General features: G+C 47.7%; 1 protein-coding gene across 1 annotated transcript; it reads right to left on the reverse strand.

Annotated features, from left to right (window-relative positions):
* Window positions 1–255: 255 nt before the first annotated feature.
* Window positions 256–19,333, reverse strand: LOC139759766 (uncharacterized). Its single transcript, XM_071682216.1, has 13 exons — window positions 19,298–19,333; window positions 11,839–11,945; window positions 11,382–11,426; window positions 10,651–10,789; window positions 9,081–9,211; window positions 8,308–8,436; window positions 7,908–8,012; window positions 7,332–7,601; window positions 5,804–5,907; window positions 4,472–4,596; window positions 3,788–4,005; window positions 2,305–2,537; window positions 256–746 (listed from the first exon to the last, which is right to left on the reverse strand). The coding sequence occupies exons 1-13, from the start codon at window positions 19,306–19,308 to the stop codon at window positions 582–584; spliced, it is 1,782 nt and encodes a 593-aa protein (XP_071538317.1). The 5' UTR covers window positions 19,309–19,333; the 3' UTR covers window positions 256–581.
* Window positions 19,334–21,734: the final 2,401 nt, after the last annotated feature.

A 21,734-nucleotide genomic window follows, 5' to 3' on the forward strand; every position in this document is an offset into this window, starting at 1 on the left:
ACTTTCCAATCAGTGTCTCATAAATGATACCGATTATAACACTGGTAGTATGTATGAACATAGCTAGATCTAGTTATGACGATGTGTCAGTACCTCTCATCCATGTGTGTGTGTGTGTATGTTTGTGTGTGTGTGAGTGTGTCTTCGATACAGGAAGCCTCCTCCCTCAGCCTCGTGCTTGGGCAGGTCGTCATGACACAGGTCAGGGAGAATGGAAACAATGTAGTCTACGAACACGTCCAGCGTGTTTGGTGATCTATTTCCTCCAACAATGATACTAAATAACTTAGATATAAATAACAACAAATTAGTCACTCCGAAATTGTTTTTTTCTCGTAACTTCGCCCAGTTCAGACTCCAGCTGAGCACTTCGCCCGCCATTGAGATAAACCAAGTGAAGTCCACTAACTCAAAATTTCCTTAACATTTATTTGAGAATTTCCAGGACTTGATTACCATCAAGCGACAACATCAAGGGATGAAAACCCTATTTCCGCAGCTTCTCTGAGTACGATGAAACTAAGGCCGTACGAGCCTGGGACGCGGTCGAACTTCTTTCGTGCTAGCGAATCGAATGTTCCTCAAGAGTTGTAGGAGAGAGCAAGGTTCAGGAACCACTGGTGAGCTGCCACTCGTGTGTACAGGTCAGGGAAGTTGGTGCCACAAGTGGTCCTGCCGGCGTTGACCCCCATCACGTAATGGGCCCCCGTCCGATCCCGCTGCACCAAGGGCACCCCCGGTCCAAACTGGAAGATCAGGAGGATGGTTTAATGTAATATGATCATCACGAAGATATCGCAGACGACGATGAGTCTGATAAGAGATTATGATAATGTACTTCGTCCTGAGAAAAGGCTGAGGTTTTTTTGAGTCAGGAACGAGGACCTAAGTGGTGACAGAATGGTCAGATACGAGGTTTTGTTTAAAGTTATTTAGATGCCTATATCATGTACCATACCTACCTATGTACTGCACGGACGGTCAAGGTCATCATCAGGTCAGTTGGCTCAGACCAATGGTGTTTACTGGCGTGGATGTGATCCCTGGGTGAGGGGAGGAGGATGCCAGCAGGGCCAGCCCAGGTGGAACACTTAGGTACTGTAGGATACACGTGTTGACCCAGGTGCTATGATACAGCCCAGGTCTTATGGCACAGCCCAGGTCTCATGATGCAGCTCAGGTCTTATGACACAGCCCAGCTCTTATGGCACAGACCAGGTCTTATGACACAGCCCAGGTTTTATGACTCAACCCAGGTCTTATGACACAGCCCAGGTCTTATGATAAAGTCCAAGCATTCAGCCACAACATATCTGTGTTACTATACCCGGTGTATGTTAACACTGGTTGGTATGGAAGTATTGTCCCTCCGGCCTTACTCTAGACTCTAGTGAGACTTGTGGAGCCATCAAGGTTATCAGGACGCTCGACGACCCTTGACATTGCCTCTGGAAGACGCCTCGCATCACCCTGGATGAGGAGGGTCAGTATGGATTCCCATGAAGCGCCAAAGCTGATGCTATTTGAGTCCTCTTCTACTCTGCTGGTGAGACGAGGCAGTACCCTACTACATAGCTCGGGGTGGAGAACATTTCTGCAGTAGACTGGCCGCGATCACCAGGGCAGGAGCAGAGCAAAGGTGTTCACCATCCGCGCTAGAGGACTGTGGCTTATGACGTGGATGTGTATTAGAACAACGTTCGAAATACAGTCACGGTTGACAGGACGTCCTGAATGGGGAGATCTACGTCCAGTGTATGAAAATATTTTTGGTTGAAGGTGTTGTTCTACTCTGGTTGCTGTGCAGTACCAGACGCCATTCTCTGTCGCATTTAACAAACCATCTACGAATTACAGATTTAGAAACAAGATGAATCAAGGCGAACCTCTAGATATCTTAAAGACGCCCCAGCTAAATTAACCTTACAGGCAGACGACAATCATCAGACCAACAACTTGAAGCTTTCCTCAACCCCATCATGAACACAACCTACTGACGATGATATGACGTTCCTAATGACCTTACAGTCTTCATCACACCCCGTGCCCAGTTGACGAGGTGACCTGTGATGTAATGGCAGACGTGGATTTCAGTTACTGACACAGAGGATGAATTGCAGAGAAACGCACATGGTTGAAATGGTACCTCACCACACTCCACGAGCTTGCTGGTGCAACGATCATATCGAAGAGGTACTTACCTACCTCTGTTCTGTGAAGTGTTGAGCAAATGGACGACACTGATGAATCTTTATGCCACTGACCAAAATGAAAGCTTTTTAGTACGGAGAGAAGGATACTTACTATACACACGGGTGAGGAATAATAATGGGTAGCACTGCACATGAAGCCTCCCTCATCAAACTTGATCTTGCGATGTTCCTTGGGCCACACGAGACTCGATATCTTCTCCGTGCATTCTGCCTGGGGCAGGACGAGCACCTGAGCCGCTAAGAGGGACGTCGCCTTACTGCTATAGTAACTTGTGTCTCGAGTCCAGCCTGCCACAAGGCCGCGTTGCTTCGGGAAGACGTTGTCTGAGGAAGAACAAGAGGATCATCGCTCTGGGTTTGGGCGTCGCGATGATTTGAGTCGTTTTAAACATGGATGGAGCTCCTCTCACATTTGATCATAGCAACACGAAAAGAAAAGCAGTTCCTTTTATCAAAATCAGAACAGGATTATGGAAACTCTCTTTCGATCCGTAATATATATATATATATATATATATATATATATATATATATATATATATATATATATATATATATATATATATATATATATATATATCATACTTTTTCGTCGTTTCCTGCGTTAGTTATATAGCGCCACATTCGTTCACATCCATTCTCTATATTTCACGACAATGCACCGAAACCACAGCCCCTTATCTATAACCAGGCCCCACAGACCTTCCATGATTTCCCCTCTTCCACTTCACATGCCCTGGTTCAGTCGATTAACAGCAGGTTGACCCCTGTATATCACATCGTCTCAGTTCCTCCGTCCCGCGCAAGCCTTTCACCCTCCTGCAAGTTCAGGCCCCGATCACTCAATTCTTTTTTTTATTCCATTCTTCCATCTCAAATATCGTTTACCCGTTATCCCTGTACTTTCCACTTCTGACACATACATCCTCTTAGTTAACCTACCCTCACTCATTCTCTCCATTACGTCCAAACCATTTCATCACACCAGCTTCTGCTCTTTGAACTAAACTCATTTTATCACCACACATCTCTCTTACACTTTTGTTACTTATTTGATCAAACCACTTAACACCAGGATATATGTGTCAGAGGTGAAGGGAACAAGAAGAACAAATTGGAGATGAAAGGATGGAATGAACAAGGTACTGAGTGTTCGGAGCCTGAACATGCAGTGTTGGGTGGCGGTGTAAGGCGTGCATCGGATGAAATGAATTGGAATCTTTGTGGTATACAGGAGTCGACGTACTGTCATTGGACTGAACAAGGGCATATGAAGAAGTCAGGGAAAACCACGGAAAGGTCTGTGGGGCCTGGCTGTAGGCAGGGGAGCTGTGGTTCAGGTGCATTACACTTGACGGCCAGAGAATGAAGTCATGTGTTCGTCTTTTCCTGGTGCTACTTCGCTAACGCGAGAAACGCCGGACAAGATTGAATACATATGCATGTGTGTGTGTGTGTGTGTGTGTGTGTGTGTGTGTGTGTGTGTAGTAATGTGTCGGTCCGGTGGGTGGGCCATGTACGCCAGGAGGCACGTATCAACATGGCAGTCCACACACAAAGCAAGCAATACTCACGCTTGACGGGCAGGCACACTGGCCTGATGTGGCCAGTGTAGTCCACAGGGGTGTCCAGTGTGAGCACAGCCAGGTCGTGACCCGAGACCTTGTCGTCAAAGGTCAGTGGGAAGGTGACCCTGGAGACGTCGACCCGTTGGTGGTCGATTTCTTCGGTGGTGTTGTAGTCGTGGTCTCCTACCAGTACCCTCATGTCCCTCACCTTGACGGATCCGACCCTGTGGAGGCAAGAAACACCCAAGTCCTTCATATCAGTTCGCCAGTACTTTCACTTTCTCAGCAATTCATGATTTTCACACTGCTTGAATCATTTTTCTAAGTCTCTTGATTTCTACTGCAATCCAATTCCACGTCTGCATTACCTTCGCGTTTTCTATATAGATTTGTGATTTCTCTCCATTACCTACGTCTATTATGATGCTGTCTGTATGTCCACTTTGCTCACAAGGACAGGTCAATTGTTTCGCATTTCCTCCAGCACTAACGCCAGTGATCCTTGACTTAAGGTCCTCTCTCTCTCTCTCTCTCTCTCTCTCTCTCTCTCTCTCTCTCTCTCTCTCTCTCTCTCTCTCTCTCTCTCTCTCTCTATCTCTATCTATCTATCTATCCTGTCGATTGACTCTGATCTCAGAACATCATCTGCTCTACGTATTTCAGTCTCGGTCGGTCTTAGGACATACGTACTTGTCGGTGGGCAGGAGGCAGGAGGCGGCGGTGAGGACGTGGGCGTGGTCTAGCAGCACGCCCGTGCACGGCTTCAACCGCTCGATCTTCCCGTAGTCCTCCGTGATCTTGCGTTCAATCGCCACCTGCAAGACGTATCTTTACAATCGCCATCTCTGGCAACATTGATTGGCAGTAGATGAGACTGACGTAGGAGCGAGAACAAGACAGACTTTATATGTCTTTTGTTAATCCTGTGGTTGAGATCCAAGACTCTGGTCTATAGTGTGAAATATTTGTGTCCCTATTTGGAATATATCGTTACCTTCGTTGATGCTGTTCCTTGAAGCATGATCATTCAGCGTTGCTTGAAAGTCAGGGAGTAATGTACATATATCACAATGTGATTATAGTACAACATGCGTCCACTCTCATAGAACATATAATGCCCTCCTGATAGCAAGATTCTGACCACTATCGTTCGTGTGGGAACTAGGAAAGCTACAAGATCCCAAGTAGCGTTTCTAGCTCCAACACAAATGGTACCGGTTCGAGTCCTGCCGCTGTCAGGAGGGTGTTATGTATGTCACAACGTACATGACGAGACTCTGAGAGGAGGTCCACGTAGGAGTTCGCCAACCTACCACACCTATCCACATCCAGGCCCCACAGACCTTTCCAATATCTACCCCGGCCGCCTCACATGTCCTAGTTCAGTCCATGACAGCACGTCAACCCGCTTCTACCACATAGTTCCAGTTCACTCAAACCCATGAAGGCCTTTCACCCTCTTGCATATTCAGGCCACGATCGTTCAAAATCTTTATCCCTCCAACCTTCCACCTCCAATCTGGTCTCCCCTTTGTCCTTGTCCTTTCCACTTCTGACACACGTATCTCCTCTTTGTCAACCTAATCTCACCCATTCTCTCCGTATGTCCAAACCATTTCAGCAAACTCTCCTCAGGTTTCTCATCTACACTCTTTTATTACCACACTTCTCTCTTACCCTTCTGTTACACACACACACACACACACACACACACACATATATATATATATATATATATATATATATATATATATATATATATATATATATATATATATATATATATATATATATCCGTTATGTGCGTATAGGCATATATGAGTGGGTCTTTTCTCGTCTGTCTCCTGGCGCTACTTTGCTAACGCGGTAAAAGGCGATCAATTATGATAACAATGATAATAATGATGATAATGATAATAATTATAATGTTATTGATTATAAATATATATATACTAGACAATAAACAGTAGAAACTCCACAGGCACATGAGAGATGGAGCAGAGGATCAAGTGTATTACGCACCATCCAGGGCCACTCTCCGATGCCTGAGTCGTCTAGCTGGGAGAAGCGTTGTCTCACGGGGTTCAGCACTTCGACCACACCCGCCTGGATGCCCGAGGCCATCGCTGAGGAGGACACGCACCAGGAGGTTAGTCAAGCCTGACACACAATCCTATCAGCTCACTCAGGTACACACTCTGCCTCGTATCTTTCATACTATCTTGGCTTCGTTCGTCTAAGGTCTTCCTCATACTTGTACCATATCAACATATCTCTTGCGATTTGTTACTTCTAATATGACTCTACTTATCTCTCTCTTTTTCCATTACCCCCCATGCAACAAACGTCCTCTCTGCCTGTCCTACATCTATCTTTAGTCGTTTGTTGGATCTAATCTCCCGCACGGTGTACTTAGATATCTTTCTTATGTCTTATAAACGGTGTTCTACATGACAGCAGAACTCTATCTATACCCCACACCAGAAGATGGTGGACTGATATGTACAGTTTTTTTTGTATCGACATCTCATGAGCGTTCAAGCACTTCCAGCCTCCTCCTCCTCCCTGTAGACCTTCTAGGACGAGTGACCTCACCATTCTCGGTCGTGTGACCCTCCAGGACTAGTGACCTCACCATTCTCAGCCGTGTGACCCTCCAGGACTTATGACTGATGACTTCACCCCGCTTCAATCGCATGACCCTCTCTTCAGTACCTGTGACCTCAACTGTGTGCCCCAGAAGGATCATTGACCTCAGCCGTGGGTTCCTCCAGAACTAGTGACCTCAAGCCGTGTGACCTCACTCTGCTTCGTCTCGTGACCCTCTGGAACCAGTGACTATGATATCCTGTCACGCTTATTTCTCATCGTTCCTCCTCCTCCCCGGCGTCTGCTGGGTGTACGTGCTACACCATTGCTCCTTGTTGCTCACACTCCTGTGTACAAACAAGACTGACCAAACCCCTGCGTATTACTATACCATCCTTACCTTACACCACAGACCACTCACTATCTTAAACTGCACTAACCATCCCTGCATTACTCGTTACAACAGCATTACGCTACACTGCACCACCCTACGGTACACTGCACCACCCTACGGTACACTGCACCACTCTACGGTACACTGCACCACCCTACGGTACACTGCACCACTCTACGGTACACTGCACCACCCTACGGTACACTGCACCACCCTACGGTACACTACACGACCCTACAGTACACTTCACGACCTTACGGTACACTACCCTACGGTACACTACCCTACCCTACGGTACACTACACGACCCTACGGTACACTACACGACCCTACAGTACACTACACGACCTTACGGTACACTACCCTACGGTACACTACCCTACCCTACGGTACACTACACGACCCTACAGTACACTACACGACCTCACGGTACACTACCCTACCCTACGGTACACTACACGACCCTACAGTACACGACACGACCTTGCGGTACACTGCCCTACCCTACGGTACACTACCCTACCCTATGGTACACTACACGACCCTACAGTACACGACACGACTCACAGTTGGACAAAAAGTCTCCCTTCTTCTTGAGCATCTTGATCAAGCTTCTCCTGTGAGACTCAGACTTGTTGAACCTCCTGCGTCCCCTGGGCTCCCGCTCTTGACCAGCCTCATCCGACGCCTCGGACGCCAGAACCTTCTCTTCCTCCTCCTCCTCCTCCTCCTCCTCCTCCTCCTCCACGTATTCGTCATCACCGGCGGTAGACCGATCCTGGGGTGGGAGTTCCTTCCTCTGAGCCACGGTCGACTCGTTCTGGACCACAGTCGCCCCTATAGACGGAGAAGGGGATGGAAGAGATAAAATCGACTGCTCCACATTTGACCAAGGTGCTCACCCACACCAGCCTACTACCCCCATCTAGCAGCTAGATATTAAACCCTTGATCTTTGAACTGGACTTCTAGACCACAACTGAGATATGAAGTGGATTGAGTCAAGTATAACCTTGCTAACGCCATTAAATCTTGCGTTATATGTGCTGAGTTAATGGTACATGAACGGCACCTGTTGTTGAGGTTGCAAAGAACTGGGAGGATGGATTTCTGAGTGGGAAGTAGATAGTGAGGGTAGACTGACCTCTGTGTGGGAACTTCGTAGTTACATCGAGGGGGCTGGACGAGATCTCGTCTGGTTTGCTGGGAGTGTATGGCATCTGGTTCTTGATGCCACAGATGTTAGGCGCTGCAGAGGAAACGACAATTAGGAGTCTTAAGGAAAGAAAGAAATGAACTGTTGGAATTTCTAAGCCACTAGAGTCTCTGTGATGAACAAGTGTCCTGCGATCAGACGACCGCAGTTTACAGAGTTGCTGAGACCCGGGGTAGAGACATGTGTAGTTTATATGAGGTTTAATGAAGGCCATTCAGATGGAGAGAGATCAAACCTTGTATGAGGCTAGACTTCAGTCACATGCCCATTTACCTCCCTCTCTCCCTCTGTCCCCAGACCATTCCCCTCCCTCCCTCTCTCTACTTACAGCGGTACTGGTGGATGTCCTTGCAAGCAACTGCGGTGATGCTGATCTTGAACTTGAAGGTGAGGCTGGGGTCCAGCTCCAGCAGGAGCACCAAGGGCTTGTAGCTCTGTGGATCCACCTCCAGAACACCTGTGGGAGGAGGAACATGTCACGTGGCGCTGCCTCTTGTACCACCTTCCTCTACCCCTGTGGCTAACTCCATCAGTTCCTACCCACCACTGTGGTTCTTCCTCACTCCTGGCTGAACCAAGTGAGGTGCATGACAGTTACTTCTACCTAAGTCTGTTTTTATGTGGTCTGGTGGCAACCTTATATGAGAGATCACAACTGATATGATTGTATATGTTGTAGTTAGATGGTTTGTCATTATGACGAAGCGTTATACCTGTGTGCATGAGCGAGGTCTGTGCTTGTGAGTGCAGACTGAAGGTTCTACCGCAGAGCCACAAGTGTATACAATACTGTCTCAAAGGTGTATATAGAGAGCCTCATATTACCTCAAGATCTGGGACAACGTAACGTTTAATCTATACGTCACCTTAGCTGTCGGATATCACATCACACATACCCCAGGGGAAACTTTACTTATCCCCAGGGGAAACTTTACTTAACCCAAGGGGAAACTTTACTTAACCCCAGGGGAAACTTTACTTAACCCAAGGGGAAACTTTACTTAACCCCAGGGGAAACTTTACTTAACCCAAGGGGAAACCTAACGTACCCCAGGGGAGCAGTGTGGTATCTGAGGACGAGCTGTGGAATCTTGGACGTACCTTCGTAACCTGTGACGGCAGAGCAGATGGCGGGAGTGATGCCTTTACTGTAAGACATCTTGAAGACGACGCTGTTGTGTTCGCAGCTTCCAGGAGCATGTGACACGATGTACAGGTCATCGAACATGACTCTAGATGAGAGAGAAGACAGACAAACAACAAAGTGTTACACTGGAGTCATTGTGTGTGTTTGTGTGTGTGTGTGTGTGTGTGTGTGTGTGTTGGCCGGTGAGGTGGAGGAGGCGCACTGTATCCGTGTCAGTAAACCATCCACTCCACTGCCCCAGCCTTCCATCACCACCACTAAACCCACTGATTCCACCCACTGTCTCCACCCCTCCACCCAATTTTCCCTCCTCTCCACCCACTGTTTCCCTCCTCTCCACCAACTGTCGACTACCAAAACTATGCCGACTATACCACAAATACAAATCATATAGCCAAGGATAGAAAACATACCAGAACGTTATAATATCTAAACCTGTGAAACATTAGATATGTGGGGAAAATTGACATCCAAATATGTCATCAGGTCCTGACGACATCTTGCCCGTAATGATGAAGAAAGTAAGGTAGCAAATTGCAATTCCGATCACTGAAATATTCAGCAAATCGCTGCAGGAAGGGGAAGTGCTGAATGACTTGAAGTTTCCGAATATAACACAAGTCTTCGAAAGACGAAATAAAAACCGCACTTCGACCTGTCGTCTTATTGGTCTGAGTTCGCCTCAGAAATAAACAGTATGAAAAAAAAAAAAAAACTCGGAAATCCCTCAAGCAAACGTAGACCCCGAGATTTGGTCGATGTGTTTACCGATAAACACGCCAGTGTCTTCATGTTAGTCAGAGATTGAACAGCCACGGTCGGCAGGATGAAGGTTAAAAAGGAGAGCGACAACAACCTGGGCTAAAGCTTCTCCAGCTGCTGAGATGAACATTGGAATCAGTTACGGTGCAAATGCTGAAATGATTTCAGTTTATCAGTAAGTAATGCTGTTCTGGCAAGACACGTCGGTATTCTAAAATAGCAGAAAAGCCTATATCTTTTTATGTCTGAGCCTCCTTCCTCAGTATCCAGTTTTGAAATGTCTAATATCTCATGATTCCTATTCCCATTTTCCAAAAGAACTTCCATATCAGTATATTCTCTCTATACCACATGGTGCACCTTATTAGTGTTTTCCACTGCCATATGTTGAGCCGGAGGGAGAGGTGGGTAGGGAGGTTGCTTTCTGCATTACTATCCTCTGTCTATCTCAAATGGAAGTGGGAACTACTGTTCTGCAGGCGACCTCGTCATAGATCATCAGGTCTCCTGTTATCTGTCCTTCCCATGTACCCACCAGTCTTACCCACTGGCCCTTCCCCCTCACCCCGCCCTTCCATCCAACAACCTCCCCTCCTTCACCCACTCACTACACCAACCAACACCTCTCCTTCACCCACAAACCCAACCCCTCCACTCATCAACCCCACCCTCCAACCCACAGATCCCAACCCTTCTCCAACTAATTCCACCCCTCCACCCACCGCCTTCCCCTCCCCATCTCCAACCCCTTTATCCACCTACCTAAGTGCACAGGTGTTTCTGGGTGGGGTGAGGGCCAGGGTGCAGAGCGCCGGCAGATGGTCCTCCCGCTGCGGGTACTTCGGGCTCTGCCACACCGTCCACTCAGAGTCCGACGCCTCGCCACAGGTCACCACAGTGTCTGTCAGGAGGCAACACACACCACCCTGCTTAATCCTTCTTCTGTGTCTCTGTCATCTGTCTGTCTCTGTCGTCTGTCTGTGTCTTTGTCGTCTCTTTGTGTCTTCTTCAGAACATGTCAGTTAGGCTTGGGTGATCCTGTCCACTGTTGCCACTGTTATGTGTTTGTGTGCATGTTCTTCTCTTTAATAACCTCTTTGTAATGACCTGTTTCTACAGTATGAGTAGGGAGGTTTATACCAGTAGACCTTTTTATTTCTTGTAAGTTGGTCGATACATGTGTGTCTGTGTGTTACGTGTCTATGTCTATTTTTTCCTGAAAACTTGAAAATATGACTTTGTTTATGTTGGTGTGTATGAGTCAGACATCAAGGGTCAGATATGTGGATGAGAACAACTTAATTCTAAAGCTGTTTTGAATGATGACGTGATTAGAATAGATAAATCCACTGTAACATACAGGTCTATTGAAGAATTCTATATCCAGCTATATCCTCTTTCCTGTACGTTTTATTTTTCTTTATGTGATTTTTATGCGATGGAAAATGGAAGGTGTGGACATGAGGAGTACTGGTACTGGGGCAGGAGCTCACCTTGGTTGCGGGCTGGACTGAAGTTCATGAGGGCAGTCAGGAAGGCTGAAACATGAGGTCAGAGGTCAGGCGGGACACTGGCTGTAACACACACCCACCTACCGTGGGGGTAAATGTAACACTACCACCTACACAGTGAGCGAATACATGTGAGTCTGATCTATATCTCTCCATATATCCACTATCCAGCCTTGCATATACACACAGTTTCATATATGATTATGTAGTTATTCATTCAGTATTCTATCGATTTATTTATTCATTAGAATTACTTCTCTCTTTTTTTCAATTAGTCTTTATCAATTATTCTGAGGGACCCACATGAACCTGGCTACATCAGTGGAGGGAGGTACCCATAAGAACCCATCCCTCCCTCCTTCCTTACCTCAGGCTATGTACACCTATCCCTCCTTACCTACCTCCCTATCCCCCACTCACCAACCCTCCCCATACTCACGCCTGGGACGTAACTGCAACGTCCTGTCCATGTTGGAGGCAGCGTCCTCTCCGGCGGCCGTCCACATCACGGCCACGACCAGCGCCGTCGACAACCTCAGACTCGTCCTGCAACCGAGGAACTGAACGTCACGAGATGAACAGCGTCGCAGGACTGATCCTCATCCTGGACGGTACGCTTAGAACACAGGTGGCGCGTTCGTGCTGCTGCATCAACGTTGGCACACAGCGGGAGTGTCGCCCCTCGCTCCTCATACCACCTCAACGCCTCGTACCTACACTCACTCACCACACCACATTGATCCTCTCCTCCTCATTTTCACATGACTCTGCCACATCCTCTGACCTTTGACCTGACCTCTTAGGGACCAGGTTCAAGTCTAGGAGTACACAAGGGTCCTGCCGTCGTACTATAGGGTCGTACTGTCGTATAGTTATGTCATGGGAGCGTCGTGCGCCTGACGCATCCATCCTTCTTGTCCTACGCCTGATACGACCCAAAGTATCGTACCGCTGTACAGTATTCTAACCAAGGCAAAGTATCGTACCGCTGTACAGTATTCTAACCAAGACAAAGTATCGTACCGCAGTACAGTGTTCTAACCAAGACAAAGTATCGTACCGCTGTGCAGTGTTCTAACCAAGACAAACTATCGTACCGCAGTACAGTGTTCTAACCAAGACAAAGTATCGTACCGCTGTACAGTGTTCTAACCAAGACAAAGTATCGTACCGCTGTACAGTGTTCTAACCAAGACAAAGTATCGTACCGCTGTACAGTGTTCTAACCTAGGCAAAGTATCGTACCGCTGTACAGTATTCTAACCTAGGCAAAGTATCGTACCGCTGTACAATAAGTACACAACAACACAGGAAACAATATGTACAACATATAGATAGAACAACTTGCTTGCAGACTGTAAATCTGTAGTTTGGTTTGGTTTATAGTTAAACAAGAGATTCTTTTATAAAGATGATGGGCGGTTGGTCGTTAATAGGAGTAATGTACTTTTCATAAAATGTGGTTTGGAGAATAATTTAGTATATGTGATAAAGCTAACCCTTCCTATGTGACTGTTTTCACACACAGCTCTACATATAAATGACCACGCAAGTCCATGTGTGTGTATGTATATACCTACATACAGGCTACACATCTTATATCTATTTGGTTATCAAGTACCTAAATACACATTGCTTATGTAGCATGAAAAGGCTTACAGAGACATCATTGCACGCGTGAGCTACACACACACACACACACACACACACACACACACACACACCAGAGAAACTAGCGGTGTGAGAAATATCATGATTTATTACAAGCATTACTAGTGACACACTTTCTCTGTATCTGGAGGAGTCAGCGAGCCAACCAGCAGGCAAGGAGGCCGGCAAGAACTGTAGCCACTGGTCACAGGCACCTCCTGGCACTGCTACATATGATACAATCGTATGTAGCGATGTGTTTACAACTGTAAATATGGACGGGCAGTAAATAACTTAAGACTGAAGGCCACGATACATAAGTTAGTCTCGGGAACCGTGAAATGAACATGTTCTCCAGCCATGAAAATGGTGTAAGACGGTCCTCGATTTAAGAGAGACGCGAGACACAGAAACAGTGGTCGTGTGATGATAATGACACACCCGTGAACACAGAACGTCGAGATGATGACAGCGTTGTGACCCATATTATCATCATTCATTTTGATGTTCCGACATGCTGAGCGTTCTGCCCCAGCAGAAGCAGCAGCTGATGGACTCCTGACACTTATGGTGGAGCCGGGGGTGACGTCAGCAAGCACATGACGCTAGATTAAGCACCGTTAGCTCGACCAGACGAGGGTGCTAGCTGACGAGAGAGTGTCAGCTGTGTTGCTTTTTCATCCCTCCGTCCCTCCTTGATTGCGTCAGCGTTTGAAGTGACGGTAGGGGCGTTGTGGATTATCAGGGAGAGGGAGTGATGATCGTGGCGTGTGGTGTGGGCAGAGATTATCTCCTGTTACGTCAGTCTGTCACCCTACCTGACGCAGGCTGAGGACGCCCTCACCTGCTCTCTGCTCCAGATAACATCAGAACGTCTCACAAGGTCAACATTAATGTAACCCCTCCCGGTAAAAGCAGGTCTGGGGCTGTCGTCCCACTCAATATACGTGCACCCGACACTCATTTATCACCGTCGCCACTTTTCCCCGGCCCCTCCTGTACCACACATCCGTCCGTGGGTGATATTATCTCGGCAGCCACACAGTATTTACCTCAAGTCGTCACCGCGCGACCGCTGGGAATGAACATCTGCCGCAAAACACCACAATTTGGCCGGCGTCATGCGGGGCGAGGCGTGCGGTACCGAGACGGTCTTACGGTCGCTTTGGACCCGACTGTCGAAATATCTCCTCCGGAATTATTGTACTTTAAGGTCGTCCCGTTTGACGGCGTCCCAGAGGCAATGGTTTTGCATTTGCTCTCCACGACGAATGACACGAAAATTCAGAATGCGTTAAGTTGACTTTATTTTGTTCCAGCCAGAAGCTTGGATCAGCCAAGCGGCTGCGCCAGTCCCTCAGTCAGTGTGATGCGCGATTGTCTTTAAATCAGAAAGACTTAGATACTGGAATCTTTTATGGAATCTAATGATTTATAACCTTGAGGATAGTTATGGCATGCAAGTCTTATGTATAAACATTGTGTGTGTGTGTGTGTGTGTGTGTGTGTGTGTGTGTGTGTGTGTGTCATATGTATATATCTATTACTTTATCGATCAAATTTATCAATCTATTTCGTGTCGTTCATTCGGTACTTCACAATCCTGAGGGAGGGTCAACTCCCATCTGACACTGGCCAAGAGTCTGAGCTCAGTCCGTTCATCCTGTATGATCTTAACTCCAAACACCATGACGAGCTCCCGCCTTCCACTGATAACCCAATAGATGCTCCCCGTTGGTTCGTTGGTGCCAACGGTGGACCTGACAACGGTACGGCCTGGAGACCCAACCCTGTTAGTACCACCATCTGTCACGGGGGACGAGAGACGCCTACCTTCTGCCCCAGGTAAAAGTTCAGGGCCGCCCCAGAGGAGGAAAACTGGGGCGTTCAATGATGAGTGGGAAGGTTCAGACACAGGGAGAGTGAGGGTTCAGTCGAGGGTGGTCAGACGTCCAGATGTGAGGGTGGTATATCAAGAAGAATCAGGGAGTCAGGTTACGTCGTGGGACTTCACATGATGACTACAGACCTCGAGTGTGATGAACTGAACCGTCAAACAGTAGAACTGGAAGATGGACGAGGCACGAAACCATCAGATGAAGATGTAAGATGATAAATAAGAGAACAGAAGATGAGCATCAGGCTCAGACTCGAACGAGGAATCACATAGTAACTGAGACGATTCATTACGTGATGAATCAGAGAACGACACGGGTACCCTCCACCGGTCACACACACTCTGTGTAGCTGATACCACCTCCCTGGGTTAATGACGAGCACCCTCCACACACACACACACACACACACACACACACACACACACACACACACTCTTCGAGCAACCACCACACCCCTGGGTGCATGAGGAGGACTTCCCTACCCGCCTGTACACACTCTACAGCTAACACTGAGTTCGACAGGTGGGATGACCTGGTCTTGCTCCCTGCAACACACGCTCGTCTCGACCAGCCTCACAGTAACCATTCCGTCATGTTCAGACTTTACGGGTGTCGGCCCCACCTCACCCCTGTCGTACGTAGGTCCTCCCTAGTGTACGTGGGGGTCCATCATTGGTATGCGTTCTTCCCGCACACCTCATACAACCTTGCTAACTCTAGACTTATATTTCTCATTTTTCTTTCGACTAATCTGTCTTCACGTAGGATCTACACTTGACTCGTTGCAAGGCATTCGATTCCCACATCTTTCTCAGCCTTTCAGCAGGGTCGCATGAATCTTGCTCACACGCTGCGTGCATTTGAGGGTAATTCCTAAACACACACACACACACACACACACACACACACACACACATACACACACACACACACACACACACACACACACACACACACACACACACACACATACACACACACACACACACATACATACACACACATACCTCAGCTATTACCTTACCGTGAGGGACGTCCCTCCTAACTCCTTTCAACAAAAGAAATCATTTATAAGAAATTAGTAACTGAAATCATTCGTAAGTAAATATATCCAAACAATTTTCTCATCGCGCGCCCGGGAGTCGAACCATGGCTACCGAAAACAGCAAGCAGCCAGCTCACCAGTAGATGGGCGCGCAATGGTAAAATTGTTTAGACTGGTATATTTGCGAACATTACTTGCTCTGATAGACATTACCGAGATGCCAGAGAGTCTATTTACAGCGTCATAGGGATCAGAGTGTGGGCGGCCTGTCACACCCTCAGAAACAGTGTGATCGGTCTGTCACACCCTCAGTATCAGAGTGTGGGCGGCCTGTCACACCCTCAGCATCAGAGTGTGGGCGGCCTGTCACACCCTACAGGCCCACTGTGAGTAGACAGGGCCATGGATCTGTAGACAGCAGATCCAAACTGACAGGTTTTGTCCCGCTGGTGGTCCAGCGGCACAGTACCCTCATGCTGTTCTCTGTAGCCTGGGTTCGCATATTAGTCTGTGCATAACTGCCCTGTGACTCCTTTTTCTGAAAGGGTCTTGGCTTTACCCCAGGGGCTTCTGCAGGCTAAGAGACAGGATGTGCTCCTCTGCTGAAGCAAGAAAATATTTTTAAGAGACTATAGTCTGTCTCGTCAGCTGACCATGACAATACCTTGCCATAGGTGACTTTTCACTCGCTGTGTAAAATCGAGCAGGCGGGACTATTAGATGAAATTCGCTATTTCCCGCGTTAGCGAGGTAGCGTCAAAAAACAGATGACTGAGCCTCAGAGGGAGAAATCTACACTTGGCACCCTTCTCTGTTCATTCTTTTGGAAAAGTAAAACAGGAGAGGGAAGATTGCTAGCACTTCATGACCACCTCATTCAGTTGCTTTCTATGACACACAGGGAATACGTGGGAAGTATTCTTTCTCCCCTATCCCCAGGGATATATATATATATATATATATATATATATATATATATATATATATATATATATATATGTGTGTGTGTGTGTGTCTGTGTCTGTGTGTGTGTGAGTCTGTGTGTGTGTGTGTGTGTGTGTGTGTGTGTGTGTCTGTGTCTGTGTGAGTGAGCCAGTCTGCACTGCGTCCCAGCACTCCCTTGCTGTCCACTCACACCCACTATCACACAGTCATCAGAGCCGCGCTCTCTAAAGCAACAGTTGGCGGGTAAATTGTTACATCTGTAACGACCGTACGTGTGCGTTGTCGCTCGTCACTCTCGAAGCCATCGTCACTCACAGTTTCCACGACGTGTTACACTGAGTTTCTCTTTTCTTGTCGTTATACTGAGGTCTGAGGAGAACTGGTACCTAATGCAATCCGAAACGTTTTCCATTGTACATTTTTGTCATCAAAGACAACACACTGAAACGTTTTCGAAACGTTTTCTATTAAATATCTATGCCATCAAAGACAACACACCGAACCGTTTTCCATTGTACATTTACAATGTCATCGAAGACAACGTTGCGAAACGTTTCAAATAACGTTTCGTTCTCTCCCACCCGTGACTTCGGAGCGAAAGAAAAATGCGAATAAATATTTCTGTTCAAATTTTCGACGAAACGTCTGAAAAACGTAGCTTAATAAACGTCTTAGTTGGAATCATGAAACACCACCGCCATTAAACTTTCCGATCAAACGTTTCCGTTGTAAATGTGTGAAGGCATGTTCATACCCGGACGTGACACTGGCTCAGGCAGACAGACTCCAGTTGATTATACACCTGCAGGGCATGGCGGTCATGCTGCCCCTGGTCAGGCAGCATGCTTGCCATGCAGTATGCTGCCCCTGGTCAGGCAGCATGCTTATCATGCAGTATGCTGCCCCTGGTCAGGCACCATGCTTGCCATGTAGTATGCTGCCCCTGGTCAGGCACAATGCTTGTCATGCAGTATGCTGCCCCTGGTCAGGCACCATGCTTATCATGCAGTATGCTGTTCCTGGTCAGGCACCATGCTTGCCATGTATTATGCTTCCCCTAGTCAGGCACCATGCTTATCATGCAGTATGCTGTTCCTGGTCAGGCACCATGCTTGCCATGTAGTATGCTGCCCCCTGATAAGCCTTAATGCTGCCTTTGGTTCGGTTAAAACATTCTCCTCACATCATTATATTCTGAACTCTCACCATTCCTTCACGAGTGATGCTGATTCCTCATGCTACTTCGCTTAATGATGAGTAATGCTGACCATTGATCACACTGATCCTTCTTGCTGTTCCATCAGATTATTCTTCCATGCAGACCAGTCATCACGCAGCACATGCTGTCGTATCATGCTGTTCCTTTGCATTCTCTCTCTCTCTCTCTCTCTCTCTCTCTCTCTCTCTCTCTCTCTCTCTCTCTCTCTCTCTCTCTCTCTCTCTCTCTCTCTCTCTCTCTCTCTCTCTCATCATCCTGGCTCCTCATGCTGCCCTCGCTGGCTCATCATGCTGTTCCTACTCACTCATCATCCTCAGCATAGTCACTCAGCATCCTGACCACTCACTCCACTCTGCTCCTCACTGTAAGTAGAGTACGACCCTCGACCAGTGGACGTCTGGTGGGCGCCGTGTGTAACGCTGTGTTACACACGTAACGCGTCGTCTTCACTCGCTACGTAACTTATCTCCCTGGATGAGACTTCCGGAAAACGTTACACAACGTCCGTGAAAACGTAACTGACGTCCTTGGAAATGACACACAGCAACGCTAATAGTTCCGCTGTTCACGTACATGTGTGATTGTAATGGTCTTCAGTGTCGCGTAGTCTCCTTACATATGTGACGTAACCTATCGGACACCTTCAGATGATATACGTGGCCTGAACCTTCTTAAACCTCCCTGAAACAGATCCTAATCACCTTAAACACCGCAGAGCCGAGACACATCCGTTAAACAGGACTCAATCTCCTTCACTTTCACGTTTCGTCCTTATCGAACCTTCGTGAAAGTCGCTTTGGGTCTCGATATGCAAAGTAGTCTCTGTCGGCGTCATGCTAAGTTGACCTGGTCAGAAGAGCGTCCCTGCATAGAGGTCATGCATGACCATCGTCCTTACCCTTGACACGCTCGTCTCAGATTCGAACTTGAGATCAAGTATACAACGCGTCCCTGCCAGTACACATGTACTTTAATTACATTTGAGAGTGGATTTGCCAAGATGCACGATTGACTTATAGTTTTAGCCTGATCTTCCCTTAACTAAAAGCGCACTGGGTAAACAAACTCCTATTGCGATGAAGAGTCGTGTACAAATGGACTTCAGGTCGGCTGAAAAATCAGTAAGGGTTGGGTAACTCACCCGGCACACATGTTGCCTTCTGGACCTCTTGGTGCGGTGTTGTCTCCTGCCTCAGCCTCACCCCGGCTTTTATAGATTGTCAGGCTGCCAGATGTCGCTGGCTGTCTCAACCTAGTTTGTCAAAAGGACCGAGAGAACATACGTTTCCCTCCTCAGGTGTCACACAGAGACAGGCAGGAGTCGTGGCCACAAGCCTCCTGTATACAAGCGAACCTCGGGCGCTGATGGAGCGAAGGATATAAGTCAATGCTGCCAGAGGATGACAGTGCTTGTCACCACAAGCGAAATTTCACTTGTTGCTTGTGTGTCCGCTTTCCCTGCTCAGCCAACCAGGAGACTCTTGGGAAAGTATCGCTTCAGGAGCAAAGTCATGAGCCATTATTCTGGAAAAAGTGAAGATGAGGTTGGAAGAAAACGACCCAGTCAACACTTCACACGGGAACTTGTCTTTGGTCTTCCTCAACGGGTTTCCTTCAGCATCTGTCACCTCGTAGATATATAATACGTCTCTTGTCCCTAACCTTCGCCTCTATGAGCCATCACCGCTGCGGTCAGGACAACACAGGGCTTGGAGGTCAGGTGACAGTGCCAGCTACTTTGGAGATAACAAAGGCAGTCTGACTTGCAATGATGCTGCACATGTTATCATAGAAAGTTACAAATTTACACTGGTAAATAAAGGCTTTGCATTTTTAGATTGTGTGTGTGTGTGTGTGTGTGTGTGTGTGTGTGTGTGTGTGTGTGTTTTGGGAACATGCTGCTGGTTGCATGTATGAGAACCGAAGCTGAAGACTTAATAATGTTGTCAGTTTTGCTGCACTTCCGGCCTGGTGTGTGGGTCACTGTCGAACTCTACGTGAGTCAAGTCCTCCCTACTAGATCTCCATCTACTGCCCTTTATAGTAATACTTCTCCTCACACACCTCTCCCACCAGCAACACCCACACCTCTCCCACCAACACCCACACCTCTCCCACCAACACCCACACCTCTCTCACCAACAACACCCACACTTCTTCCACCAACACCCCACACCTCTCCCACCAACACCCACACCTCTCACACCAACACCCACACCTCTCACACCAACACCCACACCTCTCCCAACACCCACACCTCGCCTACCAACAACACCCACACCTCTCCCATCAACAGCACCCACAAATCTCACTCCCACACCTCTTCCGTCCTTCCCTCTCACACTGGCCAGCCAGACAGATCCCCAGCTGAACACCTTCGTCCGCTACTCTTTCAAAATAGACGAAATTCCAAGCTAACTCGACCACGACCATTCCATCCTGTTCCTGGAGGAGGAAGCTACTATGATATTTAGTCTGGATCAGAAAAAGTTACGTTACTTTCACTGCGAAGTAGAAAGTCTGTGGCACTGTTGCCTGGTTCTTGAACACCCCTCACTTCTCACTGGTGGGGAGGAACGTGTAAAGGTATTATCACTCTCTGTACCTAATGCCCCCTGGACTTTCCTCGGTGTTATGACGAATACCTTACCTTTCTGCAGAAGGAAACTGAACCTATTCTGCCACTGAAATCGGTCAATGTGTAATTATGATTACAGTTAGTGATTACTATCTGTGTGTTACGGGGAGAGAGTTTTACACTCGTGGTGACCCATCTCCTAACCTTGTATATATGTACCATGTCTTTACCTCTAAGTATGTATGCAGACACACACACACACACACACACACACACACGCGCGCGCACACACACACTAGCCTAAGCCAGGTACCCATTTATCGACCAGCCCCGAGGGGAAGATAAATGCCTGAGTTGGGTGTGGGCCGACTGCCACGCTCAGTATAATGCTAACAGCTACACCACGGAGGCTCGTGTGTGTGTGTGTGTGTGTGTGTGTGTGTGTGTGTGGGTGTGTGTGTTGTGCTTATCTGTCTGTACCTCATCTTGTCTTTTGGCTTCTTCATTGTCCATCGTTCCAAGACGCATCTCTTCAGTCTGGAGTTCCTGTTTCACTTATTCTGACGCCCAAGACACACACACACACACACACGCACACACACACACACACACACACACACGCACACACACACACACACACACGCACACACACAGTGAGGCAGGTGAGCCATAGACGGGGGAGCGTGTGGGAAGCCCTTGGTGTCATGTGGGAAGGCCTTGGTGTCATGTGGGAAGCCCTTGGTGTCATATGGGAAGCCCTTGGTGTCATGTGGGAAGCCCTTGGTGTCATGTGGGAAGGCCTTGGTGTCATGTGGGAAGCCCTTGGTGTCATATGGGAAGCCCTTGGTGTCATGTGGGAAGCCCTTGGTGTCATGTGGGAAGCCCTTGGTGTCATGTAGGAAGCCCTTGGTGTCATGTGGGAAGGCCTTGGTGTCATGTGGGAAGCCCTTGGTGTCATATGGGAAGCCCTTGGTGTCATGTGGGAAGCCCTTGGTGTCAT

Source organism: Panulirus ornatus, chromosome 3 (assembly GCF_036320965.1).
Source record: "Panulirus ornatus isolate Po-2019 chromosome 3, ASM3632096v1, whole genome shotgun sequence".
NCBI lineage: Eukaryota > Metazoa > Arthropoda > Malacostraca > Decapoda > Palinuridae > Panulirus > Panulirus ornatus.

What these genes read in the sequence shown, in the direction of transcription:
- LOC139759766 (XM_071682216.1), bottom strand. An exon ending in GTTGCAGTTACGTCCCAGGC is followed by an intron (nt 11,427 to 11,838) that starts GTGAGTATGGGG and finishes CTCATGTTTCAG; the next exon opens with CCTTCCTGACTGCCCTCATG. An exon ending in GGACATCCACCAGTACCGCT is followed by an intron (nt 8,013 to 8,307) that starts GTAAGTAGAGAG and finishes TTTCCTCTGCAG; the next exon opens with CGCCTAACATCTGTGGCATC.